The 13,540-nt window shown below is 39.5% G+C and overlaps 1 protein-coding gene across 1 annotated transcript in view; it reads left to right on the plus strand.

Annotated features, from left to right (window-relative positions):
* SYTL2 (synaptotagmin like 2) overlaps positions 1–13,540 on the plus strand; it is a 100,233-nt gene that overhangs the window by 67,059 nt on the left and 19,634 nt on the right. Inside the window, 9 exon segments of the mRNA XM_082845623.1 lie at positions 380–1,183; positions 4,399–7,026; positions 7,029–7,068; positions 7,070–7,891; positions 7,893–8,043; positions 8,047–8,128; positions 8,131–8,286; positions 11,062–11,163; positions 13,127–13,180. Coding sequence (XP_082701749.1) covers positions 380–1,183; positions 4,399–7,026; positions 7,029–7,068; positions 7,070–7,891; positions 7,893–8,043; positions 8,047–8,128; positions 8,131–8,286; positions 11,062–11,163; positions 13,127–13,180 — 4,839 coding nt within the window.

A 13,540-nucleotide genomic window follows, 5' to 3' on the forward strand; every position in this document is an offset into this window, starting at 1 on the left:
AAAATTAATTTTTGTTTTAGGTATTGAGATTTTAAAAAATTGAGCTCCCTTTTCTGGTTTCCATACGTGAATTTTTTAAAGTGACTTCTGTGTTTTTTCTTTACCCTCCTTGAGGAATTTTTAAAGTTTCTTTTTTAAAAAAAATTTTTATTGAGTATAAAATACCACAAACTATGTATGTATGTAAAGCACAGCAATCTTAAATTTAATGACATTCATGCATGAATTTTTTAAGCCTTTTTAATTAGGTCTGTATTTATGCTTCATTGTCTTTAATACTTAGTGTTTTTGCTAAATGTAGATTAAGTTTATGATAGGTGTTTTAAATTACAGAGTTATTCTGCATTTGGTATATCATCTAATATGTTTTACTTTTCAGGTGAATTGTCAGAGTCCAAAGAAGAGTCATCTATCCTGGATATTTCAAGCCAAAAGTTAGAGAAAACAAAGCAGACTTTTCCAGGCCCTGAGAATGGGTCCCAAATCAAGGCTCCAATCCCCACAGCCAGGAAAATGATCTATAAATCGCATGACTTAAAGCAAGATGATAACCAGTCTTTTCCTAGACAAAGGACAGACTCCCTGAACACAAGAGGGGCTCCAAGAGGGATCCTGAAACGCAATTCCAGTTCCAGTAGCACAGACTCAGAAACTGTTCGTTTTCCTCAGAACGTTGAACCCAAAAGCAAAATTGTGTCACCTGGCCTAACCATCCATGAGAGAATTTCTGAGAAGGAGCATTCTTTAGAAGATGACTCCTCCTCAAACTCACTGGAGCCATTAAAGCACGTGAGATTCTCTGCAGTGAAGGATGAACTCCCACAGAGTCTGGGGCTAGTCCATGGCCGGGAGGTAGGAGAATTTAGTGTTTTAGAATCCGACAGGTTGAAGAATGGAACAGAAGATGCAGGGGACATAGATGAGTTTTGCAATGATCCTAAGCCTTCCCAATACAGAAAGCCTTCGCTTTTTCAGCCATCAGCCTCAAGCCCAAGTACATCAAAAAATGAAACGCATCAGCCAACGACTTCTGGTTCCTTTCCAGTTAATGAGCACCATTCTCCCAAAGAAGTTTTAACTACAAGAGCACAGTCCACTGAGAATTCACACACCATCCATGAACACAAAGCTAACTCATCAGAATTGTCAAGGCTTGAATCAAAATTGTCCAGAAGCCCTGCTGGTAAGAGATTCGTCACTACCAGGCTCTAAAAACTGAGCCAGTGGGCTTGGAATGGCCAGGCCAGCCAGCCAGCCTGGTAGAAACCCATTTTGCTTTCTAGGTATTCCCGCTAAAATTCAAGCGGATGCCACTGGGGAATGTTTATGCCTCTTAATGGGTTTGCATGTTTTCCTCAATCACCAATAACTAAAAGAACCAGGATAGCACACTTTCCGGCACATTATGCTTAATCCAAGAAAAAAAAGAAATCATATCAATAATTTAACTAAACAAATTATAGCACTTTGAGTTAAATCAAGGTGTATATACAGAGTGAGAAATAAACATATGCTAATACCTTTGTACAGAGTAAATATATTATTACTCACCTAATGCAAATTTATCAATTACCATTTAACCAAACTTGGGTTTCTCTTTTAATTTCAGGAGAACCGTCACCTTCTTAGCCTCAAAGGATGGGAAACTAGACTTTAAATTCTTACTATGAAAAAGCCTCATACTTTGGCCTGCCCAGGGCCTCCATCCATTTGTTCTTAGACTTTAAATGCTCTGAAGGAACTTTCTCCGTCAGCTGGTGTGAGCTGAGAGGCAATGAGAGTACTGCTTTTTCCTGCTAACTAGCTGACTAGTCCTCTCTTGAAGATCTTAGAACTCTCAGGGGATGCCTCAAACTGCTTTCCTATGCCTATATGATTACTTCACAATTCTTATGTTTTAAAACAGAAGCAATTGGAAAAATCATTTTGTGTACTCTCTCCCATCTTCACTAAGTCGTAATCTAACTCTATGATAATTTTTACAGTCAGGAAAATTTACAGTAGCAACAGTCAAGTTTCTAACTCATTTATTCTCCTCCTCCCTTATTAGTCGATATTAAGTTGACCCTGAGTCACTTTTGCTCAGCCGTTCACTTTCATACTTATTCAAATCAATCCACTTCTTAAAGGACAAAGCATTTCCATCACCCCTCTCCCTGGGTATTTTAAATCATTTGAACAGAAGAGAATATTTTTTTTAAAAAAATTAAAAATTAGCTTCTTCAAGATATAAAGGAACTCATTTTAAGGAAACTACTAAAGTTTGAATAAACACTAGCAAATAATTGGGTGATGCTTACTTAAATGTTTATCCAAAAGATGAAAAAAATTTCTTTGGTAATATTTTCCTTTGTTATAATCCATAGAAGAAAAATGGTAAACCTTTCCTGATTTTCAAAGTGCACCTGCTTTCCCACAGACTACCTTTATAATTTTGTATTAACTATTTATTTTTGCTTTCTGATTTTTAAATCTCAATCTCAGCTCACCGTGAAGTCTGGGGAGAAGCCGTCATCAGCTAAACCCATTTTGGTTGACAGGCCTTCTGGTCTCAGAGCTTATATGCAAAGTTCTGCTTACTCATTAATGCCCTGCTTTCCCCCCTGCTTACCACAGAAATATATACAAGTAAATAATGGAGCATAAGAAGAAAATCAGGACCAAAAAAGAATGGTAAACTCTAATTGTGTGAATTATAAGGGTTTGACTTGAGCTCTGAGCTTTAGGACAGTCATTATCACACTCATTATATTATACTGGAAGAAAACAAAAGAATTCCTCAAAGGAAACAAAACATTATCTGGCATCAAATTTTTAAACTCTTCTTATTTTTAAGTAATATACTTTCATTTGAAAAGTGTAAAAACATTTGAAAAGAAGAAATGCATACAGAATAAAACAATTATCATCTGTGATATCACCCAGCACTAACTATCACTAATGTTTAATTGTAGGACCTTCCAATAATTTTCAGGCATGGATATAATTTAAATTATGTTTATACTGTCCAGACTGCTTTTTTTTTCACCAGCAGTGTAGTACAAGCATTCTTTTCATTATTAGTCTTCTGTTAAACAGACTAACAAAGAATTCTTAAAGATTTCTCAAAGGAACTTTATCATTACTGACATATATTTAATAGTATAATGTGTAGTTATGAAAGGAAACCAATATCCACTATGTGCCAATTATTGTATAAGCCTTTGTTGTTTTAGCATTTAGCCAGAGTTGATGATTAAAATCAAAGAGATAATTTTATTAACTGACATCTCCTCTGGTGCATTTCAGATGTAGCTAATGTCATAAAAATTCAGCTCACGTAATTTTCAAGAACATGTATTGTGTAGCTTAGCATTTATAAGGAAGAGCAAGAAATGCTGAAACACCTTTAGTCTTAACTAAAGGGAAAGAATGCCTGAGTTCCCTCATCCACATGTGCCATGTGCCCTGTGAATAAGGCTCAGAAGGGTCTCTCCCTACTTTTTCTTTTTTCTTTTTTTTTTTTTAACATCTTTATTGGAGTATAATTTCTCCCTACTTTCTTGGTAGACTAGAAAGAATTTAAGTGTCCTTCCCTAGCCTCCTAGCCGTTGGTTGGCAAACATCAGGGAACAGGTAGAAATCCCATTCTCCATCAGTCCTCATTTTACTTTGTCTCACAGAGACTATCTCCAGCTTACAGATTGTAGAAGGGAAATAGGGGATCATGGGGGAGCCTCTTGAGACCATGGTCCTCAAACTGAAGTATGCAAAACAACTACTGGGATAGCTGGTAGGAAAGATTCCTAGGCCCCATCTTCAGAGATTCTGGTTCAGTAAACCAGGAGTAAGGCCCTTGGATGCTAATATCCTTCTTGTGCCATTCTGATGTTTTGGAGGGAGCTCCTTGTTTAATCTTCCTTGAACGTTGTTTTTCTAACTTCTGAAATCTCCTAAGTCTGTGTTTCTCGAACTTGAGTATAAGCCCTCTCTAGGGTTTATGAGTGGGCCAGTAGATAGGTGGCGTCATAAAATCAACATGATGTATCTTCCTGGAGTGTCTATTTTATGCAAAGCTTTGAGAAAAATTAATGTTTAAAATGTAACATGGGTCAGAATACAAAATCTACTTGAGTTTTTAGAATAAAACAGACACTTGAAAGAAATTCCCCAATTCGGCTTACATCCCATACTTCCAGGGGCCTATGTTTACCTTCCTTTACTGTTACAGGGCATCTTTGGTAGAATATCTTATTTAGGATGGTTTACATTATAACTCCAGATAAATGCTGATATAAACAGCTAATGGTGTAGAAAATGTAAACACAAAGTACCTTTTTAAAAGATAATGTGAGTGATTGAATAATAATTCTTTAAGCATTCTCTTTTCTTATTTAGAAAAGCATTTCTATGTTGCAGATGAACTGTCTCACGTTGAGCCTGAGTCATCTCAGCTGCCAGATCTCAGTTCTAGAGACCATCAGCAAGGTAAGCCCCCTCTTCTCAAGTCCCTAAAAGCTGAGACGTCCTCATGCTCTGGTCCACATGCCACTGAGATAAGGAAGACAACCGATGATTCCATATCTAAAGTCCTAGACTGGTTTAACCGAAGTTCTCATTCAGATGACAAGAAATCATCTCTCGAATATTCCCAAGAAATAGAGCCCAAAGAAAAAACAGACTCAAAGTCACGGATTGCTGTTGCCTTGGTGACAGGTGATACCAGTCAAAAAGAAAATGACTCAAAGGCTCTGTTATCCACCAAAGTTGAATTGACACCTGTGGGATCTGATTCAACATTCCAGGTAGAGGAAAATATGCCTTTTGGAAATGGCGAAAATGTGAATATCAAACCCAAATCTATTAATTTGTCCCCACAAGGCAAGGAAAGTCCAGGCATACTGCAACCATTTGCAATCTCCAGTCCAAATCAAGAGAGTAAAACTGTGGACTATAGCCAAGGTTCAAAAAACGTAGGAGAAGGAATTGGGGTACTTCCTCCAACCAATAGCTACTCCTACAGTGTTTCCAAAGGATCTCATGCAGAAGATCAAGTTCCATGCAACACTAAGGATGTTGACAGTTTAGGTGAAGAAGAGCCCAAGCTTTGTGTTTATGAAAAAAAGAGAAGAAAGTCAGAAGTGAATTTTGACTCTTCAACAGTTATCGAACAATGGAGTTTGAAAGACAACGTGAAGGCAGAGAGAGAGAGCAAAGGAAGAGATAGTTACATCCTAAAAGCTTCTTCAGAATCAGAGACTGTTGAGTCACCCCCTGAGGCTACCAACAATAAGTCTCCTTGGAAGGAGCCTAAGGTCCAACCACAAGAAGCAGGTGGGGTTCCCCAAAACCAAGTGCAAAGAGAGAAATACAAAAGAGTGAGTGACAGAATATCCTTCTGGGAAGGTGAGAAAGCTACTGCTAACTTAACTCATAAAGAACCGACATCTTCATTTTGTCAGGAACGACTTTCTGCTAAAGCATATCAGCCTGTGAAGTCCATGGAGAGTTTATCTACAGGCTGTAGTAAATATAATCATCAAGTCACTGCCAAACAAGTGGTCCTAGATAAGGATGGTCAAGCAGCCCATCTCTGCCATTTTTATTCCTCAAATAAAACTAAAGAGACCAGGCCCCAAATATCAGGTCCATCCAAAAATGATCCTTCAGCTGGCCAACCAGGTAAAGTGTCTCTGTTTCAGAGTAAGACAACTGAGCCTATAAGAAGATTACCAGTGACAGACAGTTTGCATTGTGAAAAGGACATTACTTTTCCCCCACTGCAACTTCCTTCAAATGTTGGGAGTGAAATACATACCTCTTTGGAGAAAGACAGATCTCTGATTGGTGAATGGAATCCCAACTTTAAAGTTATATCCCTAAAAGAAAGAATGGATGAACCCAATACAGAACAGGTCTATAATCACTCTCAATTTGAGAATTTGAGAAAGTTTTGGGACTTAGGAGCCAATCCAAACAGTCAAGATAATATTGAGAAGAATACTACCACAAGCCAAAAAAATTCTGTGCCTTTTAATAGCCAGAAACGCGAAGAATTCAGTGACATTAAATCATCAGGAAAAAATACCCATGAAAGAGAGACGCTTCTAAGCCAGAAAAAAGTTCCGGAAAGAGAGGAAATAGAGAAATTAAATTCAAAGGGCACACTCCAGGTGTTACCAAATGAAACCACATTTCCATTGAGACCACCCAGAAAGTCCACTCATCAGTTGCCAGGATATGAGTCATCAAAGGAAAACATGGGAAAAAATACAGAAGGGTTTGTTACTCCAGTGTTCAAGGAAGAAAAGGATTACTCTGACCGAGAGATTCAAGAGATTCAAGAATCCCTCGTGAAGACAAGTGTTTTCTCTAAAGACTACAGAGACGCGTTTAATGACAGCTTACAGAAGCTGCTTTCAGAAGCCTCATCACCAGTCATCCAGCCCTGTGGTGGAAAAGTTCATAAAAAACAAGCGCTTGAACCAGGTATTTCTGAAAATAGGACATGGCCTCGAAAGACAGACTTTGCTGATACCGAGGAAGAAGCCAAAAGACCTAAGGAGATCATTAATGAGCATATAGACAAAACAGTAGCTCCTCCAAAGGTCAATTCGAACACTTTGACTGCTAGTCTAGACAGACTCCTGAAGGAAGCCACTGGACCTCCACCCTCCGCCTCGCAAACCAAATGTGAACCGGCAACCACTAGGCTCGACTCTGAGTCTGAAGAGAGTAGAGTTTATGAAAAAGGGATAGAATGGAGTCAGAACACATCAGCCTATCAGAGAGAGATACTAGCTTCTTTTCCAGAGGCAGGAACTTTGGGAAATTCAGCTCTCTCCCAGAAAGCTCAAAGCGGTGAGTGCCAGCTAAACACGGAGAACTTGTTTCAGATGGCTGCAGAAGGTTCTTACCCATTGGATCAACCTTCCTATCACCACAGAAAGGGTTCTTTTGGGGATGTGGCCAACACTCCCCAAGGTGTGCCTTCTTCTAAGCATGCTCATCTTGTTCCTCAGAATAAGGCACTACCTTCTCAAAGGGAATTTCTGAGACTGTAGAAAAAGTTCTTCTTCTACCCAAACCTTGTAAAGTCTGTATTACAAAAGCTACTTAGAGAAGCTTTGTTGACTTATCCAGTTGGGAGGGAAGTAGTTTCTGGAGGAGTAAAAGCAGAATTTCCTGAAGGCGTGCAGGTAGAAGGTAGCCCCTCAAATTCTCTGGGAGTTATCCCATCACAGACTGCAATGGACAGCATAGTTCCAGACAGAAAGGATTTGTATTCCTTCAGTGTAGTTCCTGATAAAACTCATAAAGTTGGATCTTATTTAGCTGCCCAAATGCCTCCATCAGAACAAACCCTTAGCTCCTCTGCTTCTACTGTTGCTCAGGATGGCAAAGAGTTATCTCAGGAAGTGACAGAAACTGTGAGGGAAACAATTATTCAACCTAAATCAGAGCTCCTTGAATTCAGTGCTGTCTTAGAAAAACTACTGAAGGAAACAATTGAAACCCCCTGCTCAAAATATGACAGTGATACAGGGACTCTTTATTCATCAAAGTTAATAGGTAGTACTGAGGTGCCCAGGCAGGCTGCTTCTGAATTCCATCCTAAGGAAATAAAAGAAACAGTAGAAAAGCCTGAGGTTCCATCAATTACTGGGAGTGCTTTTGAGATTGGCTTTGAGAAACTCCTTAAAGAAACATCTAACGGTCCTTCTTATCAGCTCCAAGTGTCAGTGAAGGAAGAAACTCCTGAGAAGGAGCCTTCACAGTCAAAGCAGGCCAGGCTCTTGGGGAAAGTGCCCTCTTTTTACTGGACAGCCTCAAAGGCCTCGGAAATGACACTTAAGAGTAATGTTTTCAAATCTCAAGTCAGGCAACGTGATAAAGTGTTGGGAAGAGACAAAGCTGGCTGATTTACCAATAGATCTCTGTGGTTTTGAAAGTGGGGTTGAGATCCCTGGAACCTCACAACTTTATGTGGACCATGAAATAGGGACCACTGAAACTATAAAACCCCCAGAGGACAGGAATTATGAAAGTGAGGTTGCAGTAGTTTGAGAAGGGGCTTTTCAGGAGCTTGGTTTCAAAGAGGCTCCTGAAGCAATGAACGTGCCCAGAAATAGGCAACCCATTCCTCTCCTGACAAAGAAAACTCTACAAAAATAAGTAAAGTTGAATTGATTCTGGCATCACCATATAAGAGACAAGAGAAAAAGGAAGAAAAAGAAGGTTTCTCTGACTCTGATATTTCAGATGGAAACATCAGTTCTAAGGCAGAAAGCTGCAGAAATACCTCCAGTGAGCATTTTGAAGTTTTTAACTGATTGGTTAATGAGTTGATTTATGTAATGCTGACGTAAAGGATGGTGTCGTTTTTAGAATTGGGATTAATTTGACAATCCCAAATAGTACTAAATTCTTCTTTGTACTTCAGTTCTCCCTAGATTTTCTTAATAAAAAACTACATTTCCTTTTATCTTCTTTAATCAAGTGAGTTACATAGAGATAGCTTTACCCATCAGGCAGTGTTTCAGAATCTGACTTTATTCTCACTGATCAGTGATAGAATTTTTAGGTTTCAAAAATATTTTTTAAAGAACTTTTGGGGTTTAGAGAGTACCTCTAAAACATCCAGGTGTGCTTTTCTCTTGGAGCTAATTAGAATTTCCTAATTGGCAGTCCATACAGGAGTCTCTAGTAAGATTTGTGGCAAGAAACTCCCATATTGGTCACACATTTCCCTTTTAAGAACAGTAGTTTACCACGTTAGTGGCTAAGTACCAGGAACAAAGTGCAAGGCTGGAAGTTTCCCTGAGATACCTTGGGCTGTGGTGTTTCTGTTGCCACTCTCTCCCTCTTGTTTGCAATTATCTGCAGGATCCTCCCCTTCTAGGGTATGCCTCAGTCTGACGACCTCACCTGATTCCACCTATAAGGGGGCATTACCTGGCCTGCTGCATTTCTTTGGCTCCAGCCTTAGCTAAGTGGATGGAGATCTTAATCAATTACCATATTCACCTAAGTGGACTTGGGCTTCTGGTTTCAGCCAGGCCAGAAAAGATAGGGCTTGTCTCAGTTTGCTATTCTGAGCAACCTGGCTATTTTGGGAGAGAAACCCAGGAACAAATAGGGATTAGAAGTTAGCTGATTAGAATGATGAAATGATAAAGGATGCTCTCTGGCTGGAACATTTTAACCAAAATTGCACAACGACTAATGTTGATCACCTTCCTTAGTAGAAAATTAATAGAATTTGTCATTTTCTGGCTCCCTTCAGTCTCAATGAGAACAAATGAGCTTTACTGAGTGGCTGATTGGTGAGGTTTGGGCTCCTTTGCAAGTAGCTGTAGGGCCTATTATTGAAAAGTGACCAAAGAATCCACCTTTAATCCTAAGTAATCAAGCTGAAGCCCCTTTAACATCTATAACTGGTGAGAAAAGGAAAATGAAATACCAGTCTCTCAAACCAGACATATGCAAGAGTGTTAAGGCAACATCTTAAACTTGTTGAAGTAGACTTTTACTAAGCTACCCCATGAGTTACTAGCCAAATCGACCTATAGGAGGTGAAGGGCTTGTAAATTTGCACTTACTTTCCAGACTATTGCTTAATGTATATGGCTGTGTTAAAGTATACCAGCGTAACTGATTGAACAGCAAAAAAGCCTATCTAAAAAAGAAATAATCAATATAAATAACCACCCAGACAGACAGAGCCCAGAGAAGATATTTTAAAATTATAAGCCAAGTAGGAGATATAAAATAGTACATAGTTTTGTATCTTCTAACCTAAATTATTATTTTTTAAATAAATGGGTGGGAAGAACCTGACAACAAGGCACCATAACTTTGATGAGCAGCCTAACATGTTTGACTTGTGGCTGAGCTCTTAACCAACCAATACCTCAGTATGTTCCTTTAAAAAGGGGGAGGGAATGCTGGGAGATCGTGCCCATGATTAGTACACTAAAGCATATTAAAGTCGCTAAGAAGGTCTGCAGTAGGAAACCATTTAAGTTTGAACACAGAGCGTCCCAAATCTAATTCATCTTAGGATCCATTTACTGGAGAATGCCTATTAACATTGGGCAGAACTGGGATGCATTTCAGGAAAGTATTGTCTAGAGAAGTAGTTCCCAAATTCATCGACTCATTAATGGAATCATTCGTTGATTTAGCAAACATTTCCGAAGTGCCTGTTGCCAGCCACTGTTCTAGTCACTGAGACTACAACAGTGATGAATGAGAGTACTCAGACCAGGGCTTATCCATGATGGAGTTTCCACTGTCAAAATGGAACAATTAAGGACTATCTAGAGAAAAACTTTTATAAAATTAGATGTATTTAAAGAACTGTTCTTATTTTCCGGTTATGCGCTTTTTCTTCCTTTTTTTTTCCCCTTGTGGTCCTAAAATGCCTTTCCTTTTATAAAATAAAGGCATTAGTAGATAATAGAGACCTCCCACACACACACACACAAATGCCTTAGTAAAATAAAAAGTTGACTACCTCATGTCATTACCCAACATTTTGTTGGAAATTTCACCAGTTCATGAAACCCAAAAAGCCTACATTTGTTGATCTGGAGAATTCACCCATCTGTGTACCCAATTATACACAGATGTTAAAACATCTGAATCCTGCCTTCTATGGTTTTCAGCTAATTATTTTAATGCTCCTAAAACCATTTTGTGGCTGTCTTCAAAAGCTAGAAGTGAAGGGGAAAGATTCAAAGTCTGGCACAGAACAAATCATGTGCCTAAAATAGAGGTGTAAAAGACTAAGAGAGCACATTTCTATTAATGTGGGAATCTTGTTAATCTTGTTTCTGTATCATTTATGCTTACAAATATTTCTTGACCAGGAAAGTTATTTAAAGAATATACTAATATTCTTTAGTGGAGAAATTTTATTTTCTTCTGTTGCAGTGCTTCATAGAGTGAATAAAAGTATAGAGGCTTATGGCATAATGCCTCCTTTCAACCTACCATTTCAGTGTCCATTGATTATTAAGAGTTTGGTTGTTTTCTTTTTTCTTTTGTGCAGTATTCATCGGTTTTGTCTTGCAACAGGTTCAGAAGAAGAACCCAGTCCTGTTTTGAAAACTTTGGAAAGGAGTGCTGCTAGGAAAATGCCTTCCAAAAGTCTAGAAGATATTGCATCAGATTCATCAAGTGAGAATAAAGTTTGCCCCACTGTTCATGCCCCCATCTCAGCTTAAAAATGCATATGTGCTCTTCTGTGGCCTCACTGCATGCTGTTGTGCACTGAAAACCCTAAAGGGGGGTTAACAGATGAGAATAACTTTTCCCAAGTGAGCTGAAGAGGCTCAGCCTAAAGTGGCTGGAACATTGCTTTTAAAATAACGCGTGAGGTTTGGTTACTAGAATACTAGGTTTCCTTGAAGAATCCCAGTTTGAGTGTTTATTCAAGTACAGTGAGTTTTAAAAGACTGTAGTAGCTAGTGGTTCTAGGGGTAATAGCTAACATTGATTGAACACTGTGTGCCAGGACTTGGCTTAGTGTTTTACATGCATTTTCCCATTTAACTGGCATAGGCAACCCTGTGAGGGGCAAATTGTTACTCCCATTTTACAGATGAGGAAAGTGAAGTTCACAGAGGTAAAGTAGTTTGCTTCCTATCATACAGCAGAGCTGGGACTCAAAATCAACAGGCTATTAACAAGAGCATTTATGAAGAGACCGTGTTACATATGACAGTGTTGGATGTCTGATGAATTTTTGCATGATATAGAGATGAATTAGTCCCTGGCTTCAAGGACTTTGCTTTCTCTTTTATCCCTTTTCATGCATTTATTTTGGATAGTGGAATTATAAGCCCAAAGGCTATCTGACATGCAACACTTCAGGCACACTATTCCCCACTGGCTGCTGCTTTAACTGGTGAAGGATTTCTAGAGTACTAACATACAGCATAATGTATATAGGGACTTAGAGATTGTGACTTCTTGGGGTTTTGTTCTTAATATTTTTAAGCTAAAATGCACCCCTGGGATTATAGATGGTCATGCGAAAACTTACTGAGTGCAAGTTAACCACTGCCAAACTCATATGATTAAAATTGACCATTGTCATGTTTAGAATATTTTTACGCCTCTGCAATTGAGACTGAAAACTCAGATTTTAAAAAAGAAAAAACTACGCCACTAAACAATTCTTAAAATTCAGAGATTTTCAGGGCTCTGGGGGCAATAGAGTCCCAGTTTGGAATGCAGTCCTCACCCTTACCAAAGATCTTGGAATCTCAGGGTTGGAAGGGACCTTGAAGGTCACCCATTCCAAACTCCCCCCAGTGCAGGAATTCCCTCTAAAGCCCCCTTAACAGGTGGCCAACCCCCCACATCCGCCTGAATGCTTCCAGAGAAGGCGAGTCCAGTCCTTTGTTGGACAGCCCTGATTGTTCTTCCTGATGTTAGTGATGGGCCCTGAGGGGAAAAAAAACCCCAAAACTCAGCAACAATTGTCCAATTTGGCAGACCTCTTGCCTGAGAAGCATGTGGCTATTTCCATGGTGCAGCTCTAAAGTACTCAGGAATGCGCAGAGTTAAAATAAAAAACACCATCAGCTGACGGGTATTCCTGCATGCTCCTTTCCAAATACCGATACCCACTCTCACACGAGCCTGCCAAGATTCCACTTAGCAGCTGGTCCCCAGTTACATCTCTTCAGTTGACTTCCCAAGCAAGGCTCCCAGAGGCATACACAAATGATGATGCACGCACAAAAATATTTGTTAATGACCATGGGTTTGAGAAGGTGTTAGTCATGGCTAGCATCTTACCCTTTCCAGAAGAATAAAGAGGCTGTTGCAGCCCTGTGCTTTCTCCTGCTGCCAGCCGATTGCTTGCTCTGAGCTAACCCTCTAACCCTTGGGAGTCCGTGTGCAGCAGTGTGCTGATGTAAGCTGCATCGGGGCTGAAATGGGAGCTCCCGCTATGGCACTGGCTCAACTAGCTAATCTAAAGAGAAAGTATTTTGGGGAAGACATCTTGGTTGCACCCCTCACCGCATCTTGACTAATTGCTTCCAACTCCGGGGGCTTCCAGGGACAATCTCACTGTTCTTTCTCGGCAAGGGTCAGTCGTTTTAACCATTTGTTAATTTCTCCTGTACAGATCAAGCAAAAGTAGATAATCTGCCAGAAGAATTAGTGCGTAGTGCTGAAGATGGTAAATATCTTTATGTATTTGCATGTCTGTCTGTGTATTAGGTTCTGGGATGGTTTGGGCAGTCACCGGGATGCAGCTGTTAGAGAAATAGAAGAACGTCATTTGCTGCTATGTGATGAATTGTGCCTAAGTTATTATAAAATGGTTCTGACTTGGTGCATTTAATACTGCTTGTATTCTTAAGGTTTTTGCTGGTGATACTGTTGTGAGGATCTCATCAGAGACCCTTGGGAAGCGAGGGTTTCTAAAAATAGGAAATTGTATTTCTATGGGTATGAACAGATTTTTGCTACTCTGACTTGCAAAACTCCTTGTGAAGGCAGGGAGAGTGGAGTGGGTTCCTGGGTTAAGTTATTCCTA

This window comes from Leucopleurus acutus (genome assembly GCF_964270905.1).
Source record: "Leucopleurus acutus genome assembly, chromosome: 8".
Classification (NCBI taxonomy): domain Eukaryota; kingdom Metazoa; phylum Chordata; class Mammalia; order Artiodactyla; family Delphinidae; genus Leucopleurus; species Leucopleurus acutus.